At 37.7% G+C, this 27,528-nt stretch overlaps 1 protein-coding gene across 1 annotated transcript in view; it reads right to left on the reverse strand.

The window, feature by feature from the left end:
* Positions 1-286: 286 nt before the first annotated feature.
* Positions 287-27,528, reverse strand: part of gap43 (growth associated protein 43) — a 39,390-nt gene continuing 12,148 nt past the window's right edge. Inside the window, exons 2-3 of the mRNA XM_088920560.1 lie at positions 22,873-23,488; positions 287-789 (exon numbers count right to left, since the gene is read on the reverse strand). Coding sequence (XP_088776686.1) covers positions 701-789; positions 22,873-23,488 — 705 coding nt within the window. The 3' untranslated portion in view covers positions 287-700. The remainder of the gene's footprint in view (positions 790-22,872; positions 23,489-27,528) is intronic.

The following is a 27,528-nucleotide window of genomic DNA, read 5'->3' on the forward strand; positions in this document are numbered from 1 at the left end:
AGTTTGCTATCACAAAAATGGAATGACCATAACAGTATCTTAATGTTACCATTGAAAAGCAATATTAATTTACCGTGCCCTCACACTTTCATTTGGTTTCTTTCAGTGTGTAGACTTCCTGGGTATTTATGAAATCTCTTTTACTTTTTACGAAAAGTTTTCTTTGATCTAGAGAGTTCAAAAGAATGGCAGAACAATGGAAAAGAGTATCACAAGAGTTATTGATGATAATGATGAGCAGTAAAAACAGCTATATTTCAGACAGAAAAACGAAACTCACTCTGAATAATTGGCACATTGCTTTATTTTGAAAACAAACAAAAAGTTGTTCATTCCCATCACATTGAAATGAAACCATTTGTTCACTAACAGTTTGAACTCCTTATATTTAAACTGAACATTGCACGCACTGGAACATAGAAAATAGCCAGGATAATTTTGTTTGTTTGTTTGTTTGTTTGTTTGTTTGTTTTTTTTACAGTGCAAGAATAATTCCAAATGATTGGTCATATCAAACTGTCATAACAACACCAAGAACACCTAAATGAAGCCACACGTTTTTTTTTGACTGCAAAATTTTCCCGCCAATTCTTAAAAAATCTTTGCCACACAGAAAAAAAAAATACGAACGTCCTCACAATCAGAAGGCTAAGAGTGGCCTACTCTTTTACTTATTTTTGTTATTAGGAGTAGCATTATTTCAGACATTCTCTTGGTCAGCCTTGATGTCTTCCACCTTGGTTTCCTCTGTATGGTCACTTTCAGCTGGTTTGGATTCTTCTACAGCATCTGAAACAGGAGAAGAACAAAAATACTTTATGTTTAGCCCAAGCAGCTGAAATTCCCAAAGTTATACCCGTAAACAACCCGTAAAAAAGCTTCTCAATCTGCAGATTCCTTACATTGGAGAAAATCCCTAACAGGGACTAATTTTTTCACTGGGGCTCAACGTTTTTTCTTGTATTTTTGTGCTGTTGGTTTTCAGCTTTTGAAATATAATTGCACAGTGGCTTACTTAATTTTAACAAAAAAAAAATGCATTACATTTTTAAAGTAATTATATATGCATGATAAGAAGAATCATTACAGCAACTACCGTCCAAAAACATAATTAATGCAGACTTCTAATGTACTCAAGTACTATACATTTATGACCCAATAATCCATTATTTTAGCACATTAATCATTCAAGACATTTAAGCCTCAAGGAATCACAAAGGGGTAAGAAAGGCAGTTTTGGTTTCCAACCTTTTTTTAAATGAGAAATTATTGTACTTCTGGTGGAAAAATGCATATTTTTTTCTCAGTACTTAAGCATTATTTTCTTAGTCTTCTTTGCTGGGGAAAAAAGGCTTATCAGTTCATTCTAAAACTACCAGACATGCCCCCAATGGGCTTTGTTCCCAGGGCTCGATAACTCTCTAACGAATTAATGAATAATGCTGAAATTGGGCCTCACTCAATGCCAGAGTCCTGGCAAAAATGCCCTCTTGCGAGAATCTCTCTGATCACCGTGGGGCCAATTAAAGGGAGGATGGAGCCATGTGCTGACCTCTTCTCTTTAAAACAGTACAGCTGTAAAATACACTTGAGATTAAATTTCTTTTTGACACAAAATACTAAATCTACAACAGGAAAGTAGGGGTGGCAGTGCTACATTTTCCTTTTTCTGTAGTTGTTTTAAATCCCTTGAAATACGGCTGCAATCCTTCTCCCTCCACTTTCTTCAGTTGCCTCTGTTGCCTGTATTTGCCTGCCTGCCACAGGGTGACACTATCTCTCTGCTTGTGTCCTCCAGTCAAACTCCTCAACTGATTCTCCTTGTTCTGAAGTTCTCAATATGCCTTTCTTAGAGTGGTATTGGTGCAAATCACTGCACACATTCTCCTGTTTGGAGAGAACCAGGTGCATAATGAAATATAAGCTAGAAGACAAACAAGGTTGCAATGATGTGCAATGCTTATTATTCAACAACATGCACCCAAAGCCCTCTTCACCAAGAGCAACAACAAACAGAGGTCCTAAATATTTTCTGTTCTCGATTTACTTTAATCATGTATAAAAGTTCATCTGTGTCTCAAGAGGATTCCATTTTTTAATTTTAGAACTTCTTGCCTTTAAATGAGTTTAATTAAAGAAGTTTAACATCTCTCATCACAATATGTCTTAATGGAATATGCTGTATATAAGATATTTGATATGTCGCACCAAGATACTAGTTCAGGTGTAGCCAAAAATGTAATGTGGTTGTTTTTAAGGACAGTACCAGGCTGGAGATTATGAGTCTATGTGGCCACTAGGGGGCAAGTCCCACCCAGTGCACTGGCTGTTTGCCTGTTCCTTTTCCAAAGGGCCACTCCTATGCTAGATACTTCTCAGAGACATTACAACATCAACAATGAAGGACTTGGAAAGAGCTTTCAAAGCTGTGGGAATTGAGGGAGTTTTCAGATGTTGCCAGCTTTATAAATAATTTAATGAGGGCGTCCGTTGCCGGAAATGGGAAGCACCTCCGACATCCATTTAAAGATAACAGAGGCCTTTCTAAGTTAATGACGAGTGGGTTTTCAAGCCTGGGAAACACATTGGAGAAGCTGCCAACTGACTAACAGGCTTTTTAATTTTTAATTCTTTTCCACAAGCTAACAGCCAGCTCAGACGTCTTCTGCCTACAAGCCTTTTGGAGTAGCTGTCAGCTACACATGATGAAACTAGTGCAGGTATTTGATGTACAGCCTGAAAACGTATGGTTTTCAGGTAGAGATGTTTGTCTGAAATGCAGTGGTGAATCAAAAAATATTTATCTGTCAATTTATATACTGCGTGTGTGGAAGAAACGAGCAGATCAATTTCTTTACCTTACAATAAAATTTAGCTGTTCAGTATTTCTCTGCTGGAAATCATAAAGGTTTACAATTTAATAAAAGCTTCAATAATTTTACATTTTTTGGTCTGTAAAGATTTACTCAATGAAAAAAGACAAATTATTACCATCATACAGAGAGTTTGTGCAGCTACTGTATGTTTGTTAAATTGAAGCAGTGCTTGTAGATCTTAATACATGTTAAGGAACAAGTAAAGGTTTGTTCCATCCTGAAAAGAGAAGAAAAGAAACACAACGACTCAGCTGTGGAGCCTTCTTTGGGTGTGAAGAAATGTTGTGTTTCTTTTCTTCTCTTCTTAGCATGGAATAAACCTTAACTTGTTCCTGTGCAGCCTACGCATGCTGATGCAGCTCCCTACTTGAAAAACTAAATACGTCTTATATCCTTTGACGTCTTTGGGCTTTTTTATCAGAATAAATTGAACTTCCACAGATTGTGATTCAACAGTACCTGTGCAGTCCCATACAGTACTTTTTTGTATGAGTTCTTTAAAACTGATATGAAAAGGTATAACTGCAATATACAGTACCAAGAATTTGTTTCTTAAGGATTTCCTAATGGTAGAGACATTTTCTTAAACCTTCTTGAGAAGATTGTGCACATACAGTATTTCACCTCCTCTCATATTGCTTTAATTTCAGTTTCACTCTGAGGAGCACTGTAAATTCATGTTTCATTAAGTTTCAGGTCCTTTTTCCAGTGTATTAACAAGATGACAGTTGAAAGGAGACTTATTGCACATATGCAAATCAATACCATATGATCCTTTGAAACACATGTAGCCAATTGCATATTTAAGAGTAAAAATTATGGATTCTTTATAACAAATCAACATCTGCCCACAATATAACTGTGTGTAAGAAAAATATAAAGTAGATAGAAAGGTGCAATGGCAGAATAATGTTTGTCTGTCTGTGGTAGGGACACAGTTCTAAGGAACCACTGAAAACTCCGGGATGTCACTGTTTCAGCTACCAGAACATTTGTTTTGTACCTATCACTGTGTTATTAAAAACAATAGTTTAATTTTTACTTATAATTGTGTTTCATTGACCTTGAGTATTTGGAAGTGCTATTAATATATTATACCATAGTAAGAACATGTTAATAACATAGCAATAATACATTGATCATTCGTCATTTGAAACCAATAATACAAAGTACATCCCAAAGTGGCTGACTGCATTTGAAGAAGCTGGTGACTCAGCTGGAACTACGTTTATTACATTCAGCAGAACAAGAACCGATTGAGAAATGGTCATGCATGTTCTTAATCGGCAACCAGCCTTCTTGGTCTGGCCTTAGGGTTTTGTAAGCATTGCAATTGCTTGCTTTTAACTTGAGTCACAGGCTAACAGAGGCAGCCGTGGAACAGTGGTTAGAGCGCTGACCTCCAGATCCTCATATCCTTGAGGCAGGTACTTCACTCAAATCTCTCAGTGAAAACCCTCCTCTAAAAATTGTAAGTGAGAATTTGCTCTCAATTGACTTATCTGGCTTAACAAAAGATTACATTGAAAAATAAAATTAAAATTTTATTTAAAAAAGTAAAGAGCATGTATTTGCACATCCCAGTTTTGCTGGCCTATTTCTCTTAGCATAGGCTGGGGAATTTTATAGCGAGTAATAAACTTAATTGCTGTAACATGTTGCATTCTTGTGTTTTATGCATTGTATATTTTTGCATGTTTTTTTTAATAATAATAATAATAACAACAACGACAACAATAAAACAAATGGTTGCATTATTTTCCTCAGTGCATGGCTTTGCGAAACCCATTGCTGTGTATAACAGTACAGTAAATTAGCGTCTTGGAAGCAGGGAAGCCAGACTTTGGAGGCTTAATTGCGAGGCACATCTTGCCTCGTCTAGACACTGACAGCACTGTTACCACGGCAACAAGGCACCTCTGGCTGGTGCACTGAGGTGTCTCCTGGGAGCTGGAGGAGATTCATTAGGTCTTCAATTCAATTTCCACTCTTGTTGCTTCCACTACAGCTCACTGTATCACTGAACTCTTTAATGCCACTGGCTTTCTTTCTTCATAGTTTTAGCCTAATTAATCGCAACTGTTTTTAATGTCTAGTGTGGTCTTTTTAGGCCTTTAGACGTTGTAGACCTTTTGCGATTTAGCTTCAGATTTCCACAGAGACAGACAAATGTAGAATTTTCCTTTTCCCTATTTAGAGGAATAAGTTGAAAATGACTGAAACACGGTGTAGGTTATGCTTTGAATATTTGGCTCTGCACACCGTGGTTTCACAACCACTTCCTAGTATCATTGCCAAAACATTCGAACCACCTTCGGTACATTTGTATATTTATAAACACATTTATAAAGCACTTTATATAAAACACATTTATATAAAGTTCTAAGCATGAAACAGATGCAAAGCATTTCAGAACTGTTCTTCATGCCGAAGAGCAAAGAGAGGAGCCTTTGACGGAGGCCTTCTCCTTGAGCATGTAAAAACATGAAGCATTGACATGCTCGGCACATTGCCATTCACTCCGGTTTTAAAAATAAATCACCAACCCTGCTGTAGGCACCAAGTATAAGACCTTTGTTGTTTCATGTTGTAGGCTGGAATATGGGATGCACCACATACAGTACTGTAAACTGCAGTAAAGGAAAAAATGTAACCAAAGCTGACTGCACACCAGGAAGCACAGAAACGGGACAGAAAGCTTTGATAGCGCGAGACAGAGATTCAGCCCTTGGGCGGGACACCATGTGTGTGTAAAACTGCCCTTCCAGGTTTGCCATGCACCGCAGATCACTGCGCCCACACTCTTGGGTTTTCTTCGGATTCCCCTCTACTACAATGCTGTGACTGGCACAGAGGCACTGGCAGCAGATCTACTGTAAGTAAGGTGCCTCTTTAAGCAGCATGCATAGCTCGACCCAGTCTGGAAACTTTTGGAGACCAATCCACACCTTGTTCTTCTAACAAGGTCTCCCTCAGCTGAGGCTGTGATGCAGGTCATGTGGTATGGGATTGAATTGCACGTTCCACCATTTTCCACCAAGACTGGAGACTGTCCTGATCTGAGAAGAAGATGGTAGTCAGTGTAATGATCATCATGTCAGCCATACAGAGGGTTATAGTCATTTCCCTACAGTGCTAATACTGTACTTGGTACCTTAGCCTGGTAAGTGTGCTTCTGTCACGAAATTTCCCGTTTGTCCTTTCTCACACATTTTCTGTGTGCCTGCTTTTTCTCTGTCCTTTTAAAAAAATAATAATTATTATGCCAGCAGCACTGCGAATAAGCAGCTGGAAGGGATTTGAACATTCCCCACAGTAAGATAATGAACTTTCCAAAGGAGGTCCCTCATTTCATAAAGGAATTATCTCTACAAGAAGCTAACTTAATGAATCCTGCTCAGTGAAGAAAGTGGCAAGTTGAAGAGGAATTTTGTGCTTTCTTCTTCCTGTCTCTTTGCCTGCATTGTGTACAGCAGATGGCAAAACAAGACCTGTGCCCTAGATGTTTTTAAAACCCACAACTCAGCGAAACCCATCGCCTTCAGATGGGTAAAGGTAATGGAATTCACAGCCACACCAATGAAAATGTCACTGCAGTGTGAGAATGTCAATGTAAGGCAAACCATTCAGAGATGCATAGCCATGTCTCTGAAAGATAAGAAGGAAACTACCTGAACTCCTGCAAAGATTTGCACAGCCATCAGACCATCAGATAAGGCTGCTCCATCTTCTGTAACAATCAGTTATCCATGACAAAGGGTTAGGAGGCATCACAATCCAATATTACACATTTAGAGTCTGCATTGTCTGTTTCTTCTCCTAATGCTGCAGACCACCATGCTGTATAGTCTTCTATTTGAAATTATATTTGATGCTAATGGATATCCTCATCTTTATCAGTATGTGTAGTATGCAAAAAATGTTCTTAAGCTATCTTTTCTTTTTGCCCAGAGCTTAGTCAGACTTGAACATGGAGCATGGAGCCCAGGTTACCATTACCTTCTGATGATAAATGAATGGGTGTATTGAGTAATGGAAAATTCTAATCTTATATGAGTGTTGAATGATGCATTCTGTGTCATTTTCACGTGTTTATTGTTCTTTTCTATGGATTCCTAAATTAATTAATTAATTTCGTGCATTTATGAAGGAATTGTACAATAATGTTTTATTTTAAACAGGAACTGTACAGCTACTTAATAATAACATTAGATTTATCTGTGTACAATTCTCAATTCTATTTGCACATCCACAAATAAAACAACTTACAAATCATTGACATCAACACATGGAAAAACTAAGGAAGTGAAGTGTGGACAGTAATTAGTGTTACACCAGGTCCTGAGTCATCTGATAAAGGGTTTCATTTTGGTTTCAATGTAATCAACTTCCACTGTACAGTGCTCAGCTGTACAATCTCTAGGGAGTCTTTTACAGAACTATTTTTACTGGTGTGCTCAGTGTGACAAATACCACTGTAGAAAATGTCACACAGAATGTCAAATGGAATATGCATAGTAGGAGAAATAAAAGTAAAACAAGGACTTGGCACAATTAATACACTTTATTTCAAAATCCGACAGACCGAAAATGCATTTATTTATATGCTCCTCACTTCCATTGACTCGTGCTGACAAGTGTTGTTCACTGAAAAGGTGTTGATTAAAAGGAATGAGAAGCAAATTAATTTGAGTTAATTAAAAAGTACAACCAGCAAAAAATGAGGCTATTTATGGGTGAAGATGGGAGTACATCAGCTGCTGTTGTTTGGGGATAACAGGACAGCATTGTAAAAACTGAAAATTCAAAGTGAACTTGGTGACCAGAGGAATGTTCTCACATGAGGAAATTTACTGTACATGACCAACAACTCCTGGTGGATTCTCTGTCCTAGAAGATGTATCTACCTCTTATCCTTTCTTATTTCTATTTTAATCTGATGGTCTGCTTGATTTTTATATCTGCACCTGCTTTTTTGTTTTGTTTTTTCCATATTGTATTGACGGTACTTGTCAAAGAGGTCCTGACAGAAAAAATAAAACCATATTGCATGACTCATTCAAATGTCGTGGAATAATATTGTCATTGCATTAGAGCATCTTAGTTTTTGGAATGATTTTTACACCTTAATTGCTTACATCTGAGTATGTGTAATAGAAATACTATCAACAAACTCTTAGACAGACATTCTGCCAGGACGTCCATTTTCTCTAAGACACAAAAATCATCAGATTCACCATATCAACTAAAATTCTGTTGAGACGCTCAGCAAAGTCAATACACATCAGTGAATGTTTGAAACAAATGTTTTAAATTTTTCTCGATTGAATTAATCAATAAAAACTCAGCTAGGAGAAACTGTAAACTGTGTCATGGAAGTGTTGCTTTAAAGTGTTCCAGGAAATGTTTAATTGTTGTATTTACACCTAAGTCAAAACACTGCCAACTGTTAAGTCTGATAAAATCGTTAGTGAAGTACGAAGTGGTGTTTGTAATTTACAAATACATTATTTTTGTTGCATTTAGTAAAGATGAGAGGCTAGCCACTTTTTTGGAACATGTGCTACATTACTGTATTTGTTATATAAAGTAACAAAAGCAAAATATTATGTATATATACACACATCATTGCAAATCTGTACTGCAAAAATAATTCACATTCAAAGTGTTAATATAATAAAATTAAGGTACTTAAATTGAAGGCCTTTGATGTCAACCTTTGTTTGTTTTATACAGAATCCTGTTTCCCTCATTTAAGTGTTAATTAATAAGCACTGTTTTTATTCCCTGACTGAAATTCTCAAGTGACAATATGACTGCAAAAATCTGCCCCTCCTTAATCACACATGCACACATTTCTAAAGCTATTTCAATATGACAAAGTAGGCTTAGCTTCTCAGAGCCAAGTTGCCATAGAAACGCTTTCTGACAGGTATTGACCTCCGAAAGGAAAATATGAAACAGTGGGCAAACATTTCTGAAATCAATATTTTTCTTTCTTTAGTAATATTTATGGATGAATGATTATAATGAGCAGCTTCAATAGCTGGCTTTCTTTATTGACGCAGTGAACATACTGCTAACAAACTATATTTAGAAAACACTCCATCACAGATTTTGCCAATGACCATTTAACAATAGTAGATTAAAAAAGAAACCCAAATTCACATTCCTTTAAAACATACGATTCATGTTGGTGGGAATTACTCAGTTTATTTTGAGAAATTCTGTGCATACACGTTGGTCACATTCGAACAAAATTGACCTTTGTGTGTATCGTGGTGATTTCAAGTACTGGGACACATTCGCTTGAAGCCAGTCTGAGAGTGTAAAAGTTCGGTTGCACATCCCTGTGAGGCAATAACTGCGTTGTGTCTGTGGATTGCTGAGCTCACAAACACTTTGTCTAATCATTTAAGATGCTTTGCTAAGCCTCTGCTGCAGCCACTTTGAGTTCATGCCTATTATTAGGGTGTTCTGACTTTTTTATTCAGCCTATAAACTGCACGCTCAATTGGATTTAATGTCATAGGCCATGACATTACCTCCTCCATTTTTCACAGATGAGACAGTGTTCTTTGAAGCATTTGCAGCTCTTTTCTTTCTCCACACTTTAACCTTTCTTTTATTTTGGTGAAGGTTTATTTGATCCGATCTGCCCATAAATCATTGTTCCAAAACTATCCTGGCTCATCTTTGCGCTTCTGAACAATCGCTAATCTGTTTTTTCTATTCTAGGTGCTGAGGTTTATATTTTGCAGTGTAGCCTTTGTAATTCTGCCTTATTCTTATTCTTCTCTGAATTGGGGAACTTTGATACCTTCACCCCTACAGGCCATTGGTGATTTAACTGACAGCTGTTTTAAGGTTTTCCTTGATAGCGCTGATAATTTGTTTGTCATCAACTGCAGGTGTTTTTCTTGGCTGGCTTGATCTTAGCTGGTTGATAATTACACTGATTTTTTTTCATCAGTATATTCCAGATTATTCAATTTGGTGTGTGTGGTAAATTTTTCTTTGCTCTCAACTTCAATGCTGATGGCTTTTATGGACTTTCTAACTACAGACTCCAGTCACTGAATTCAAAGCAACAAAAAGCTGACAAAATGTTCACAACTCTTTTATTAGCCCAAAGTCCCAACAACAAACACCTGACCAACAAGACACACCTGCCAGCCATTTATAAATTTGTTTAATTGACTAAAGAGTATAGAATCCCACTAAAAATCAAATATTTTAGAGCTGTACATATCAGTCATCAGTACTTCATCTTCAGACTTTTCACCAGGGCAGGACAAATGTGAAGGAGAACTGTGATTTTAAGACACAGTTTCACATTTCCCTTAAGTTATGAATTCTGATTTAATAACACTGATTGTGATTTATTGATTGTACAATAGATATGAATGTGCTCATTATTAAACATGTTTTGCATTCCAATAGAATAAGAGCCAAAAGCAAGGTCAGACCCAGCAATGTCCTTTCTCTGTTGCCTTGGAACACAGTGTAACAAAACAGTAGCAAACACTCTGACAACAGTGCGAACAAATTATAATGAAACTCATATGAGCTCAAGTGTATAAGCAGTAGTTAGAAGTGGATTCATATCAAAAGCACTACATAAATATGCTCACATGAGAATATTTTTGTAACTTAAAATAATCTGTATTTGATAATAAAAGTCTGTAACTTAATAATAAAGAACATATAGTATGTGCCGAATGGCTTAATTGGATGCATTTGTCCTGTGTAAGGCAACTGTAAGTTGTCTTTCATAATCTTATATAGTGTTTTTTGCAACAAATATGATTTATAATGTTCAAAAAATAAAAGTAGTTTCCAAAATTAAATATTTTTAATATTAATAGCATAGTGATGGTGGATGTTTAAAAGTGTCCAATAGCCCTATTATTATATTAGTGCCTGTTAAGTTAAGTATCTGAACATGATCACAGTGTCAGCCTCACAAGTCAGCTACAGCCTAGTTGTAATATTCCTGAATTAAGGGCCTCTGTTCGTAAGACCATTCTTCCAGACACTGAAACAGTTGGTTCAACAGATGCAGTTGTATTTGATGTTGGCACTTTCATCTGTGCACCTCTTCCTGGATGTTTTTGATCAGGATAAGGTCAAACGAGCTGAATGCCCGCACTATACCTTTGATGTTGTGGCTGCTGCCTTGATGCACCATAGGACAGCTCCAAGGATCCTTAAATATCTCCATATACACTAAAACTGTCCAATAATTGCAGAACTAGCATCTGAAAGTTCAGGGAGCCTGCTGCAGGTGAGGCCTGCCTTGTCACCTACTTCCCCAGGATTATTTGTAAGCTATCAAGACAGACTGCCTGTCAGACTGTCTGTCAGCTGCATGAGAATCTACACAGCTTCCTACACATGTGCGTTTCCTACACCACTGCTAAGCCACACTAGTTCCACCTCTGAAGTGTGTTCTGGTCTGCAGCTGTGCAAATATCATGGCCTTCTCAACTTTTTTTGAAATTTCTTTCTATAGAGCAGATCCTGACCAAAACTATGTAACCAAAGAACATATTCAATCACGTATGCACCACGTCACACAGTTTAATTGACTAAATTCTATTTTAGTTCCTTTATTTGAGTGTCACGGAGTTTATTAAATACAATGGTGCTATGCAGTGATGGCAGATGAAATAGCATTCCAGACCAGATCTTTTTTGTGATGCCCTTGTATGAAGAATGTCTGGGGGTATGGAGCTCATTGTACTTCTCCACTTCAACAGCAAGCTTCACATTGTTCATTTTTAAATAATGTTTTCAACTAAACTTTTCACTGAAAGCCCAGATGTCAGCTGACACCTCTCCTGGTTTGGTTGGCCATGACCTCGGCCAGTCATTCGCCTCCGCTGCAGGGTTTCGACTAACAGCAGCTGGGCTCATCAGCACCCCGTACCCCTTCTTTTGGGGGGGGGGTAATGGGCTACTGGGACACAATACTGAGATAGTAGAATGAAAAAAAAGAAACATCTGCATTGCATTCTATTCATAATTTATGTGTTTTTACGCTCCACTTACGGTGCTTAGAGGCATAAAAAAAGACTTGAAGTGTACAGTATAAAAACGGAGCAGGACAGGTGACCTGGAGCTGTGCTGAGCTGCGGCTGCACTATGCACGCTGCCAGCGTAGACTGCAGCACTGTCTACAATGGGCCTGTAGCAGGACTGGCAGACAGCCGACAGACACATGGAAACGCATCACAAAGTGGCTGGTATAGAGCAGCCTTTCCCAAGCACAACCCTGAACAAATTGCACTCCGACTGAACACATGGAATTCAGAAAGAATCTAGCATAACACAGAGATTTCTCTGTCTACAATATTCAAAGCAACTGTCCCAGATTTCTTTCAATATCTAGGTCATCAAGACAGCAAACCAACCTGCGCTCTTTTCAAAATTCAGCATCTGTTTAACTTCAACATTACCACAAGTGGTCATTCTTTTCCTGATTAACTCCAAAACCTTGCAACCATATTTCTTTCACACTTGAGGATGCTCAACTCAAATGGTCAGATTTTTTTCACTCCTCATTACTTCTCTCAATGCGCTTACTGTACTTGTAATCAATCAAAATGACTGATAGGCCAACAAAGGAAGACGAATTAAGGCCCATATCCTCTCTTTAGAGAGACAGAGGAAAAAAAACAGCTGTCCCCTGAGCTCCAGCAATGCTAAAGCAATGTCCCCTGATAATAAGCAGAACTAATTAACCCTTTTTCCTCCTTGAAAAGGGAGAATTTTTGTTTTTCCAGGGAAATACAGTGTCACACATAGCAAGTCTAAGCCGTTAATAACTGGCTCCTTTCTGATTCCAGTGGAGGATGTCTGTCAATCAGGGATCCGAGTGGCAAGATCAGTGGTTGCTGAGACCCCCACAAAGTCTTGAGATCCAAGAACCATACTGTGCAGATGCACTGGTAACTGCTCATGGCAAAGATTGAGAATGCAAGCTGGCGTATTTATCCATAGTTCTCAGGAGTTTCAACTTGTGAACACTTCAGGGGAGGATTAAAACCTTTAAGTCTTTTTAGTAATTTAGGTTGCCATCTGATTTATTCACAGTCAGGGACATGTCTATTTAGTTGTGTATTGCATTTGAAAAGGAGCAGTACTTACAATTTTAAGATTTCACCCAGCCAAAATGGGCTGCTTGGTGTTCAATCCCCTTGAACTTTGAAAGTAAAGCTTGCAGTTCGTGGAAATGGAAATTATGTTTTGATTGAGTCTTTGAATTTGTGGATAAAGTATCTCCAGCTTTTATAAATGATGTGCTCTAAGAAAGCTTCTGTTCTGTCTTTTGACCTTGACAGATTGTGATTAGAGTCTAAATTGGAAAACAGAATTTCAATTTATTTCAGCTGCCCGACGTCTGTCACCCCTGACCCCAGTGGTTTAAGCACATGTTTATGCAGGTATGGAAAAATCCATTTATCTTGTCCATTTCACAGCATTATTTCACTACAGGTGTTGTTTTAAGAGGAAACTGGGTGTTTAATGAAGCAATTGTGGCAACATCTGAACACCAGTTTGTTTCACATGATCTGTTACCGTCCTCTGTGTGAATTGTGCTGCACCGGAAAATATGGGGTATTTTGTCATTTTTGCAGAAGAGTTAATTTTTCCTTAGGTCCCGAGGCATTTAATCTGGCAATTTTTTTTAATAAACAGGTCACCAGTAATACCTACTAATGCACTAAACATGGTTCTTTGTGAAATAGGGAACTCCTCATGGGAGTATGGAATAAGCTAACCAGTCAGTCTGATGAAGCCAATACCCTGGCTTCTTTAAAATATGAAACCACCAAACAGGCTAAATAAGCCTAATGGTCTCCTCTCTTGCGTAACTCTTCCTATGTTCATTTATATTTCACGTTTGACGTGAATGTTCTATAACTTCAGAATGATACCGCTCAAATAATTATTAGTTGATAGAAGTCCTACCCACTTTTGAGAAAATCAGAGGATCTTGGTAATAATTGCAAATGTAATTTAAAAATATGGAGTTGTGTCAGGATTCACTCCTAGCAGGAAGTAACATTTCCATTGGAAATCAGGATCTACTCCACAGCGAATTAGGGAGAACAATGTGCTACTTGTAATAGTTTGCCTGATACATCAAAATAATAAAGCAGCAGATTGAATTACTTACTGACCTCATAACTGAATCCTCTTTATTTCACAACATATCAATGGATGGCAGATTGCTGTGATCTGAAACTGGTCACATTGACTTCTATCAGAAACCATTCTACAGCTGAAACCATTAGTGGGAATCAGGAGAAAAGGTAGAGAGTTGTACTTTATACAGAAAGCCCAAGGGAATCTTAAGGCACTTGCTATGAAAGTAATAAAAAATGAAACAGAAATGGGCCAAAAGCTAAGCGATTATACTACAGTAGTAGCGACTCACATTTCTTCTATTACAAAGTGGGGGTGGGCTGGGCTTGGAATAAGATTTTCAAAAAGACTTTTACTTGTTATGCTTTGATCAGAAAAAGTGAAAATAACAAAAATACTCTGCTGATGCATAGAATCGTAAAAAAAGTATCTGTGAGGTCAAATAAGCTGTTACAAAAATATCTGGAAATGTCATGTATGTAGAGGCACAGTATACAGTATCTGGAAATTATACAATTAAATAGCATTACTGTTTGTAAAATATTTTTTTAAGAGAAGAGCAGAAATAGTCATTCCTAATTACAGTAACAGGACAATGCTAGCAAACAAAAATGCATGAAGCAATATTTTTGTTTTATGGGGTTTAATTATTTGCAATAGATACAGCACATACAGTACAGTATCTATTGACAGGATAGCAGTCGAAATATTCAAAAAGGCACAATGTTTTACTTTTGAGCCTACAACAAAATTTAAAGGAAGCCTCATCAAGTATGGGTAAAATAAACCATCTTTGTTTGAAAAAATAACGTGTATCCTGTCAATCACCTGGAGACCAAATGGAGGAAAAAGGGAATAATCTTTAAGTGGATACATTTTTACATGAAGTCAACATGTCCATTAACAACAAGTTAACTATTTATTTTACCAAAGATTGGAGAATTGAAAAAGGGCCAATTTTCCCAGAAGCCAATTAATTCACCAATATGTTTTTGGGCAGTGGGAGAAAATCTGCCCCCAGTATTTTCTTCATTTATTCATTTAGAATTTACTTTAGCAGTGTACTTAGAATCATAATTCCTACTTTAACATTAGTCATTGGTTATCTTTCAGATATTACCTTTCATTTATTTTCTAAAACACAGGTCTTCACAGAAAAAGAAAAATCACTTAAGCAACTTCAGCGTAGCATCTCCTTCTCCTTGTTCATAGGTGAAAAACTGACTGAAAATATTGCATGGGATGTGGAATATTTCTTCCTTCTGCTAAATCCCCTTACACTTTTAAATTCAACCAACGGCAAGGGAACTGGAGATGTATTTAATGCTACTTTCTACTGAAGAACCTTATTATGACCTACAGGTGCAACACGTTACTAACACACAAAATACAGGTTCACCACCATTTCCCTTCACTCTGTCAGCACGTCAATCCCACAAATCAACGTGGCAGTCTTTGCGGTCTCTATTACAGAAGATTGTAATGCTTTATTCACAATTCACTGAAAATCTTCCTAATGGGTAGTTATTGAACAAATGAATGCAGCTTTCTGTCTGTAGGAAAAATTCTTTGAAACAGGCAGCACCCCTGTAAATCCACCAAGTGTTAGCAGGAGGTATTACTTAATCATACCCAGCTCAGTGGTGCTGCAGCAGGGCCCACTCCTGACTTGCTCCCCTGCTCCACTGACAGCAAAAGCTGTGAAGAAATGGCAGTGTGAAATTAAAGCCCCCCACAGCTATTTACAACCTGTCTGAGCCTCATTTCCTCCTGCCTTCAGAGACACTCTTCCATTCCCCTCTCGATCCTGACAGCTGTCTTTTGTGAGGAAGGTTCCCCTGACCTTTGTTTCTGCGCATCTGTAATGAAATTCAGTGGGTCTGTGAAATAAAGCATTAATTGGATTTGCTGTCAGACAGCGGATACCATTTTTATCTGAATATACCCACCCACCCCTTGGAGGGCTAGCTGAATATACTTGCTGAATACAGTACATCTTCCCGTGTCATTGTTTATGTGCCTCATACCTGCCTTTAGGATTTGTAGTTTATTTCTTTGCACTGTTTAACTAGAAGGCAATTTTAAAAATAAATATTTGCAGTCCGTCATCCAAGGCCTGAAGCCAGAACTGCCAAGGTCCATTACAGAAGTTAAAAACAAGCTGTTTCAAAAGGGGCTGCAGAGAACCAATTAGCAGACCCTCATCTTACTTATCTTTACAAAATGCATAAAACAGTCTGGATTTGTGTCTTCATTTTAATGAAGATCATTATGTTAATGAAGTTTAAATAAACATAAAATAATTACAGCAACAAAGTTGTGGTGCGAGCAGGAAAGTGCTTTGATGCCAATATGCTGTATATTCATTTTTTAGCACATGACAGCATTATTTTTGTGAGTGAGCCCTAGCTCTCAGTATAAATACTATACATGTGTGCTTGTATTGTAAAAAGCTGTGTCCACAATTGACAAGCGCGTACGTCTGCACAGTGTCATCAAAATCAAAAAGGAAAATGTGATTTTCCTTAATTGTCTAGTAACCAGTCACTATGGCACCAGCACATCCAGTGTCAGTAGTTTACGGTATAGTCTTCGGACTCTATGGAGTTTTTATCGTTTGCATATGAATGGCACAGTGACACAGTGGTTAGCATTGGTAATGCTATATTCATGTGTTTTTCCCTCTGGGTGCTCTGGTTTCCTCCCACAGTCCAAAAACATACTGGTAGGTTAATTGTCTTCTGGGAAAATTGGGCTTAGATGTGAGTGTGTGTGTCTGCCATGCGATGGTTTGGTGTCCTGTCTTGTATCTTCCCACGTGCCCATTGCTAGCCAGGATAGGCTCGGGCCTCCCAGCAACTCTGATGTAGAAGAAGTGGTTAGAAAATGGATGGAGGTGAAATGATGTGTAAAGACATGCAGTAGAACTGCTGGTTGTGCCTCTCTCCCTGCTAGCTCACCAACAGCGGGAGTTAGACGACTCTGGCTTGTTCGAGGCACCCGATGTGTTACACACAGCATTGCCATCAGCAGTCTGCAGCCACTTGTCGTGCTCGCAAGCATCCAGACCCAGCAGGGAGAACCTGGTAAAGGCAACGGGTCAGCCTTCACCCGTCAGAGAGAGCAGAGGCACTGGAGCCATCAGCACTCAAGACACAAATACTACACAGGCTGACAGGTAGTCAAAAGCCTGGGAATAGACCCTAATTTCTTCATGCCCACTAAACATGATTTGCCTTTTCTAAAGTTTGGATTTTTTAATAGGATCTCACATGACCAGAACACAGGTATCCCCATCTACTCAAGGGGCAGCTTGCCACAGCCATTTAGCACGTCATAACATAGGAATCAGCCTCCATCTCTTCACTTTGTAACCTTGGGGGTGTAGTGGATGGATGGAACACTGGTGTACTATTTTATTTTTTAGTATGTTTTGTACTAAGCTTGTAGGAAAAACAGGCCAATCTCAATAACCATTACACAGCTATGTGTTAATAATGATAATACGGGAAGAAATTCACTTATTGTGAATGCAAATTGTGGCATTTGCAGGACGATTATCTGAAGCCGTACCCATAAATTGACATGACAGTTTGTGAAACTCACACCGTGCAAGATATCCTATACCCTGCTGGCTAGCGGTTAGTGTAACTTGTTGAGGCATGCTGTACTTCAAATGGAGAGTTGGGATGTCGTAATGTGAGAAATGAAGGAAATGGCATTTATTGTTAATACCACCCTGTCTTCATGGCAGGGGCAAAAGCATCAGAAATGCTGAGAGGGTGCTCCTGTAGCCCCGCCCAGACTGAGGACTCAAGGCCCCATTGAGACTTGAGCAGGTCCGTCTTGAACTGGCTCACAGCATTGTCACAGATAATGGTCTCAAATCACAGCGGACAATGTGATCAATATGTTTTCTGTCTCCTTGGCATTTGTACAGAATTTCAGCTGGCTGTCAAGGTGATGTCTGTGTTTAAGATAGGTGTTGTGACGAGCCACCTCACACCTGTGCAGGAACAACTGCCAGAAAACGCAAATATCATATAAACTTCTTTTCACCCTTTAAGGGTGAAATAAAAGTCAGATCATGATATAGATGTTGTTTGAAGTTATGAAATCCTCTGTGATTTTTAGAAGATTTGTTTCTGTCCATTTCATATTACATCTGTGCATCATTTATGTATTTTCAGTTTTTTTTTGTTCCAGGATCATCAACAGGTGTGGTTATAATTAAAGTTCTATTCCAGGCCACTTTACAGAAAGCAGGAATGATTTAATTGGATTTCTGTTGTGTTGCAAATGTCATTAGTTTTATGCATTTAAGCATTTTTAGAAGAAAACGATGCAGGATCCAAGTGTAAAGTCAAATTAGGTTTATCAGGAGTCAACACTAGACAACTACATTGCTGGGAAGGACAAAAGAAAACTGCGGAAAAATTCTACAAAACCAGGACATTGTTAGCAAAAGAACTCTGAACTGGGAACACACATTAAAAATGTTACTAATTGTTGAAGACATATGCTTCGTTTTCATTTCAAAAGGAAACACACCAATGACCAGAGCCAAAAAAAGAGCAGATTGCATCGTATCTTCAGGCCACAGATGTGTCTGAGCCCTTCTCCAAAGGAAACTGCCCATCCAGATACAATGTGATTCAGGAACAGCAGGGGAATTTGCAAGCACCACAGCAAGGAATGCCGTCAGCCTCTGATGGGAACTGTTTCAGCCCCTTAAAGTGACTGAATTAGAGCAATCTTAGCCCTGATTTCATAAGTAATGTTAATTTATTTTACACCACCCAGTGCCCTCACTTACAGGGACAGGAATCCAACTCAAGTGCATTAACATTTGTTCTGTGTGGTAATGAAACCCCCATGTCCTACACATAATATCTATGCCTGCCTATTTCTATTTATATGTGATTATAGATTTCTCTGTGTGTGTAAGATGTTCTTAAACTAAGGGGTAATTGCATGCAGACACAGTATGTCTCAGTGATTCATTGAGTGCACTAATGTATCAGTTGATTGGGTCATAATTCACTTATCTAATCGAAAAGCATTTACTGTATGTCTGAATACGGAATACTGACACTGAATACAAATAAATTTAGGTACAGTATGTATACTAAACGTTAGTCAGTGTGTTCTATAAATTATCTTTTTTATTAATTAAAAATGTGTTGGATTAAAAATGTTAATTTGTAAGGCTAACACTAACTTTTCAGATTTCAGGTAAAATTTTCAAGTGTTTCTACTAGAATAGAATTAATAATATTCTTAATAATAGTCTTTCCTATTGCTTCTATTGTTAAGCATTTTATATCAAACCAGTGAATATCTATTCATTGTGTTATTTTTGTCATTATTCAAAATCTGTTGATGTTGCCGCTATAGTTAGTACAGAATATTTAATTTATACAGACTGTTTACCACGTCCATAGCATTCCAACATGAATTATTCAGTGTTCAAAATTTTCAATTAATACAGTGCTTGAGCACGATAGGCTACCTGGCAAAGACACAGTCAAGCAGTAAGATTGCTGGAGAAAATTTACTATGCTGTCTTGTGAACTACAGTACACCTCCACAGTATTCTATCAATGATACCTGTGTCTGTCAGGGGGACTCTCCATCAAGTGCAAATATTATTAACAATATATATTAAATATATTCACATATAATAATGAATATATAAACAGAAATAAATATTTGTAGGCATACATTAATATTTGTGGGGCCCTAACTGAACATATATTGGTTTGGGATCTGTTTAGAATGAAAAATCCCTTTATGAATGCAATGATTATTATTAAGTCAGCTCTCTGTATCAACCTTTCTAAAATGCATCTTCTCATAAAGTATACAGTATACTTTATGAATTTCAGATATACGATAGATTTTATATATTAGATACTGTCACACAAACAGTGACAGAGTTTAGATTTAGAGCTTCTCTTTATGCACCAACAAGAAAGCTTGCATTGAAAAGAAACGGTATATTTTAGAGCACGTAGGCTCCAATTCACAGAAATTAGAATCAGTGTAGTGGATTTTCTATAAAATGTATATATTTGTGTAACATGAAGCAAAAACACATGCTTATAGTAGTGTTCCTGTGGGAGCTATTTTATGAGGACTAAAGAAACATACCAATATGTTATTTGTAATTGGTCCCATTACCTGAAAGTAAGAATCTTATAGGTAATTCTATTTCCAGGTAATAGCGGCCACAGTAAAAACTGAATATTGTACAGAGAAGCACCTCTGCTGCATAGCTTCATAGCATTTACTGTATGATGAACCAATACAGTACCTTTGGAATTAATAAGATATAAAAATAAAAAAAATATTATTGTGCTTTTCTGGTAGAGTTAGAATTAGACTTAGGTCTTTTCTTAGGTCATTATTTTTTAACTCTGGCTATGTTTCTTAACATTTTTTTTCCATTTTGAATGGAAAGAGGACCTGAATCCACTGCGAGAGTAATATGTTCGTGTCCACTCATGCTGTAGTTTTAAGGAAACATCTTCTTTGCAACCTACAGTATCTAACCTCAATGCTTTTCAAAAAGAATAAGAATAAGAATGAATTTTCTATAGTACCTTTAATGACACACCATCTCAAGTTACAGTAAAACAATCAAAAGACTACAAATTATAACAGTAAATTTAACAGGCAGCTACATAAAACTTTGGATGCCATTGATGTTACCATAAGCAACACCCAGCAAGACGTTTCATGAATGATGCTGACACATAGTAAAAGAGCAATTGAAATGAACAAAGCACAGAAGCCTGTGGCTTCTCATTCCACTGCACCAATGTATTGGCACCTTTCTACATCAAGAGGTACAGCCGATCAGACCTGATCTTGGGCAATATTAGGAAAAGCACGGCATTCACATATTCCGCACTCTCTAAATTGTCACAAAATTATGGATCGAACCAAGAAAAGGTACCATTTGGGTGTACTGTTAGCAAAAGCTTTCAAGCTTCAGTTTTGATTAACACCAGCTATGAGATAAATTGCCCTATATTTTGTAAATGGAAAACAATTCCACTTCTTTACTCCACAGATGCGAAAAAGACTGAGGAATGTTGTGCAAATAGCTTCTTAGCAGCTGGTTCCTTTTATGTGGTTATCTAGTGTTACCCTTTTCTCTTAAAACTGCATGCAAATCAACTGGAATTCCAGGTCGCTGTGTTTTTACATTCAAAGGATAAGAAAATGTATGATGCATTGAAAATTAAATTAAAAAACAGATCTGAAAAGCAGTCCATGCCACTTCAAAAAAAACAAGATAAAAGAAGAAGATCATTTTGAAAGACAGAAGGGAACAAAAGAGAAAATATACAGTGACAGCTTTTGAAATGGTGCTGTTATAGGAAGAAAGTGGTGCTGTTCAAAGGTTGATATGCATGAGCGGATCAGGTCTCTATGTGTGCGACTACCACTTAAAGGTCTTGACACGAGTATATGAAGTGTGTCAAGCTATTACAAAAATAAACACCAACCCACCTGAGACTCATACCAACTTCCGATTTTTATTTTTTGTCAGAATGAATGTAGTCTTGAAATACATTGGATATTAATAGAAACCTGCGCTATAGATGTTGAATTCTAATATGGATTTTCTCAGTTATTGATATTACACACAGGTTGATGGTTAATTATTTGCAAACACCAGACTTAATTACCATATTGCCATTTTAATTATAGGCCCATTTCTCTGACTACACACTATACAAAATGTTGGCTAAATAGCTGAAGTTGCCACACAGACAATTGCACCTAACTAGAGCTAAAGTTAAAGTTTTTTTAACATTTAGTTCAGCTGAATGAAACAAAGTATGTTATGATTATACTTTTAACATATTTTCAGTCTTTTTTTTATACAGGTAGATTGCAATTGTTCTTGTGACACAGACATTGCGATGTCTGTAAGTTTAAATTTAACATATACGATTCACATTGTTAAAATACCCAGGGCGTGCATTTCTCCCCTGCTGTATTTTGAAATATTCTCCAAAATTTTCATGCGATTGTGAGAGGTGCTATTCTTTTATTTTTGCATCAATAATGTATTTCACAGGTTAACCCTTTTTGGAGTTTGTCTTATAAACTAGGAATAAGGTACACAATTAGCCCACATGTTCTCCATGCTCCATATAATTCCCTAAAGCTCCAAGAAAAAACGTTAAATGTCACAAAAGATCACCTTTGCCAGTGGCATGATAAAAAAATCAATCATTGTATATGTGCTGTGCTATATTTTCACATTCCATCTCCTCTCCAGGGAAAACTCTTCTTTCATCCAAATGCAAAATCATTGCACACAGGCCTCTTCAGACGAACTATATACCATCTGAGGTTTAAAAGGAAAATAAATCAGTATTTTCAATGTAGGTACTGAGGTTAAACCTTTATGAGAAATGTTGTTTTACATCTCAGACGCATTCCCCGAGACCCGTGATAGTCTATTAGTTAATTTATAGTTTATTAATATATAGTTTAGTGCATTGTGTTTTAAAGCAATTTCAAAAGAATGGTAGAGGTTAAGCATGAGTATGCTTCCAGCAGATTTTCCTATTAATTGTGCTTTTTGCTTTTTTTGCTGGACAGCACCTGTGTGACTTTTGATTGTATGTTCTTCTTTTCCCCTTTTGTAGAGGGAAAGGTTCACATCTAATTTGGTTTACCTTGGAAAGTAAATTCTGAGCATTTACTCATATCATTAAGGAGGATCTCTGACTTATGATTGACTATGGGCATATAGTGTGACTTATTTGAAAACCCTGGGAAAGAACGTATCCATGCAAAACGTGGAACACAGCCTCACCTTGTTTGTCTTGTGGTTGGTTGCAATCAGTCTCTTCGCTTTGGACCTTGGGTGTCGTCTCACTGGCGTCAGCAGCAGGCACGTCGGCTTGTTGGGGCTCCTTCTTCTCCGCGGGTTCCACAGCATTTGGCGATTGGGCACTTTCAGTGGAAGCACTGGTGGTGGTTGCACTTTCCTGGGCAGGTGGGGCCTCCTTGTTTTCGCCCTCTGTCTCCGCCGCTGCCTTCTCTTCGGGGGCAGCTACGTCCTTGGCCTTTTCCGAAGGGTCCGTGGCGGCCGCAGGCTTGGCCTCCTCCTTGCTGTTCTCCGCGGCGTCGGCTTCTTCCCTTTTGGCTTCAGCGGTTGCTGTGCTGGGCTCGGCCACGGCCTCAGCTGCCGGCTCCTTGCTCTCCGTTGCTGGGGAAGAAGCCTTCTCTTCCTTGTTTTCCACGCCGTCGGCCGCCGCCGCCGCCTCTGGGGCGGCCGTGCCGTCCTCCTTCTTCTCATCCTTGAGCTTTTTCCGGATTATATGTCCGCGGAAGCTGGCCTGAATTTTGGTGGCCGCCTTGTGGGCCTTATCTTCAGGTTTGTTGCCATCCTGCTCGATTTTCTGGTCAGCCTCTTCATTCTTCTCCACCTGCACGACATCCAGGGACAGTGAGCCATTGAAATACAACACCTACCAGAGATGTTGAGTGATTGAGTGAAAGTGAACAGAAACGAGACATGGAGTGGGAATTATGGCAAAGGAGAATAGGCTGAATTAAGATTCCATGAGCCAATTATAGCAAACCTGGCTATTGTCTGATTCCTAAAAAGAGCAGAATTACACAAAGCAAGTCAGGATATCTGTATTATTGTTTCTGTGTCAAACACCAGCACCTATTTGTCACTGTAAAGTAATAGCAGTAATTATTTTCAGCTTGAGAACAATACCACGATTTCTCCAGATAAGTCAAAGGATCAGCTCCCTTATTTGGAAAATTAAGTTTGTATTGCTAAGATGTGATTAATCTTGATGAAGTTGTACCCATTAGTAGCTGAGGAATAAGATACTAGCACATCTGGGATTAATGATTTAATAGGATGAAGTTATTTTAGATTCATCAGAATTATCCAGTAGGCAGTGATTACATATTCATCTATTTAATCTAATTAATTAGCTGTTTGAGAAGTGCTAAGTCCTTCACTCTCAGAATATTTTGATAATGCTATTTTCCCATTCTCTAGGTAATACTTCACTATAATTGATTTTTTGAAAAAACAGTTACATGGGAATAGGTATGCCAGAGAATCATGGTGTAATACTATCTCAGTTATTTTGAAGTCAGTGTGATATGCAAGCCGTATTGCCAGAAAGACAACATACATAATTAGCGACTTTCCTATAGTTATTTATGAGGACTTCAATTTATTTCCCTTAAAAAAATGTCATTCCTCTTTCCTTTCCACATGATACAGAAGGAAATACACGGAACCAGTGGTGTTGATAGAGCTGAGGCATGTTATCCTTAAAAGCAGATCTGATATGAGCTTGTGTTTTTTTCTTTCTGGGAGAGAGGATTAAGCACCACAGCTTTGCCCGGCGTAGGGAATAGATGTAACTGTCTAGTCCATTTTTACTGATATCAGTGAAAGATGTGAGCTGGAAAACTGCCGAACCACACGCTCCCACCTGGTGCTTGCATGTTGCATTTTATTCCTTGTGAGGAGGGGAGTCCAATTTATTAAACGTTTATCACCAAGCTTACACCTGCTTTTCCTAAACACGCAATGACACAACGAAGTGGGAAAATGTCATATAATCCTTCAGGTTCCCAATTTCGAGTCTTCACAGGCGATTTACTCAGTTTTTAACATTTGAAGTCTGTTTCTAATGCTCTATGAAGTGTAAGAAGGTTAGTGACAAACAATGCTTTGTGGGTATCCTGTAAGTGAGTGGATCGGGCAACAACACACAAGTGTTTTAATGCTTCTAATGACAATACAAAATGAAGGGGGTCACTTCAAACTAAATTGACCAGCTAGTTTTGCCCTCTCCTTAACATCCAATTATTTATTTGGTCATTTTAACACTGTAATCTCTAGATAATTTCAGATAATCATTTAAATGATTTTTTTTTCATTGTACTTATGCTAAATCCTCCATATACCTCAATAATGCAATAATAATTAAATGAATTATAGAATTTTTGCAGCAAAATGACTGGAGCTTATTTCAGAAAAACAACTTTTATCATTAACAGCAATAACAAAGTAATGGTACTGTACCTAAACACTGCACTAACATTATTGGAGTTATCAATAGTTTTGCAAACACCTGTCAGCAGGTACTGTAGAATCATTAATGGATGGAGTCACATGAAAATTCAAATGTAAATTTCTCATTCACTGGTCAATCAGTGAATCAAGGCACTATATGCAGCTGTGTTTCATTTTCAGATGGGCTTTGAATTTTTCTCATGTAATCTGAACCTTTTATTTCTCTTCTTCATGTGTGTTACAAGAACTCAACCATTATTATGTTTGCTTAGCCAATGTGGGAAATTCACATGCTTTCATCCTTTTAAGATTCAAACATGGATTGCCTAGGTAATGGAAAAGGCAAAGAAAAGAACTCTAGAGTATTTATTTTTATCATTGATTAATCAAGAAGCAATTATAAAAATGGGTGAGCTTCAGCTGCTCTTGATGAACATGAAGGCACTTCTCAATGAAATAGTATAGGACAAAAAGAAAGACCTCTAATCCAAAGATCTTATCCATCCAGAAAGGATATGAATGTAAAACTACAGACGTGGGCTGTGTTGTCTGATAGGCTCATCAGGCATTATTACAGTCTATAAAAGCTTTCGCTTGGTGGCTATTATTTGGAAAACTGATTACTGAACAATGGAAGTCTCACAGAGCCAGGGCTATTAATAACCTGTAGTAATGATGGTTTAGAATGGGACTGGGACTGCCTGCACTGCAGAAATGCATTCATGGGAGCAGAAATCATTCAGCATTTCTTATATATATACTGTATACACTATATATATATATGTTTTATATACTCAATTAATTACAGGAGCGTGTTGAAACTTGAGAAGAACAAAAAAAAATTCATTCTTATTATTGATGCCCACAGTCACATAAAAGTTTGCCGACAACTATCCAAATGACTGCAGTGCTGAACATTGTTACCCCAAACCTTCCATGAGTGTTACACTACAATCAAGCCCCTGAGCTATCATTTTCTATTCCTAAAGAGAGCATGTGGGCTAGTCTGCTTTATTACATTGTGTCAATTTGATACACAGTTGTGATATCCAGTGTAAAATTGCTGCAATAATTTATGTCCTTAGTAATAAAGACTGCGTAACTGCAGGGCAAAGTATTGAATTTAGCCCTGAGCTCTGGAGGTGGTGTGTTGGAAAGAAGGGTAGCGTGTCTGGTACTCCATCCTGAAGAAGAATCTATAAAGCTAAAGATAAGATGTGGCTTAAATCACTAAATTTCCAAAATCAAGTGCATAACTGATTCATTTCTGTATAAATATTAGTGAAATGATGAACTCACTATCCCAAAGACATTTTCTGATACATTCCCATTATAATATAATTCTGCTACACAGTGTGTAACTGAAGCACAGTTCTTCATGGCCTGTATTCGTATAGTCCTATCTGATGAAGACCATAGGTCACCATTACATTACCATGCCATACTGGTAAAAAAGAATATATCAGTCCATTTTCGGTAATATTTTTTTTTCTGAACTACTGAAAAAACTGAAGTGGTACTGTAGATAAACAGCTTCTTGAGTCATTAAAACACTACTTACAGTATATTTTCTTACACTTGCACCATGTCTGAAATACACGCAATTACAATAACACATTGCACAGAATTCAAGGATTGTTGGAGGTGTCCATCTCTACATCCCTTAGATGGAGACATTCCATTGTGGATTTGAAGTTTTGCATAACCTTATGGATATGAGATTGGAGTAAAACCATTGTTCTTTCCATTCAGTTTGGGCAACTATGATCCCAGCTGGTTCTTGTGTGTTATCACTGCAGATTCTAACTCTTGGCCTCAAGCAGGGTCAAAGGTGTGGACCGACTTCATGCTGCAGCCTACAGATTTGATGGAAATTTCCTTTTGCTAAATTGAATTACTACTTAGCAGAACAGGAGAGTAAGTGGATCTCATTATCTACAGAAAGAGCAAAGTATCAGTACATCACAGCAGCTCACTTCACTGATCCACCAGTGCAATGGCTACAGGAAACAAAATGTCAGTCCTTGTTTATTTGAAAGTACAGCAGAAACACAATACATTACATTACTGTTAAAAAGCGTGACATGATTAACACTTCACCAGGACTGTCTCTTGGCGAAGAAAAACTGGTGATTGTCATTCAGCTATGTTTGCCAGCAGATGCATGGTTGAATATAAATGAACAGACAAAAAGAATACCTGGTCACAGGAGAGAGTACAGCTTGGGAGTTTTTAGCATTCACTGGTGGACAGATGACATGCAATTTATTTTAAAAAATAACTTTTCGGTTTTTGTAATTAAATGAATAGCATAGAATGTTAACAGCACAACAGAGGATTGGGAAAAAAGCATCCTAAATAAAACTCGAGATTAAAAGCAAGTTTCACGCAGTGAAAAGCTACACAGCTTAAGCT

This window comes from Atractosteus spatula, chromosome 7, assembly GCF_055471065.1.
Source record: "Atractosteus spatula isolate fAtrSpa1 chromosome 7, fAtrSpa1.hap1, whole genome shotgun sequence".
Taxonomy (NCBI): Eukaryota; Metazoa; Chordata; class Actinopteri; order Semionotiformes; family Lepisosteidae; genus Atractosteus; species Atractosteus spatula.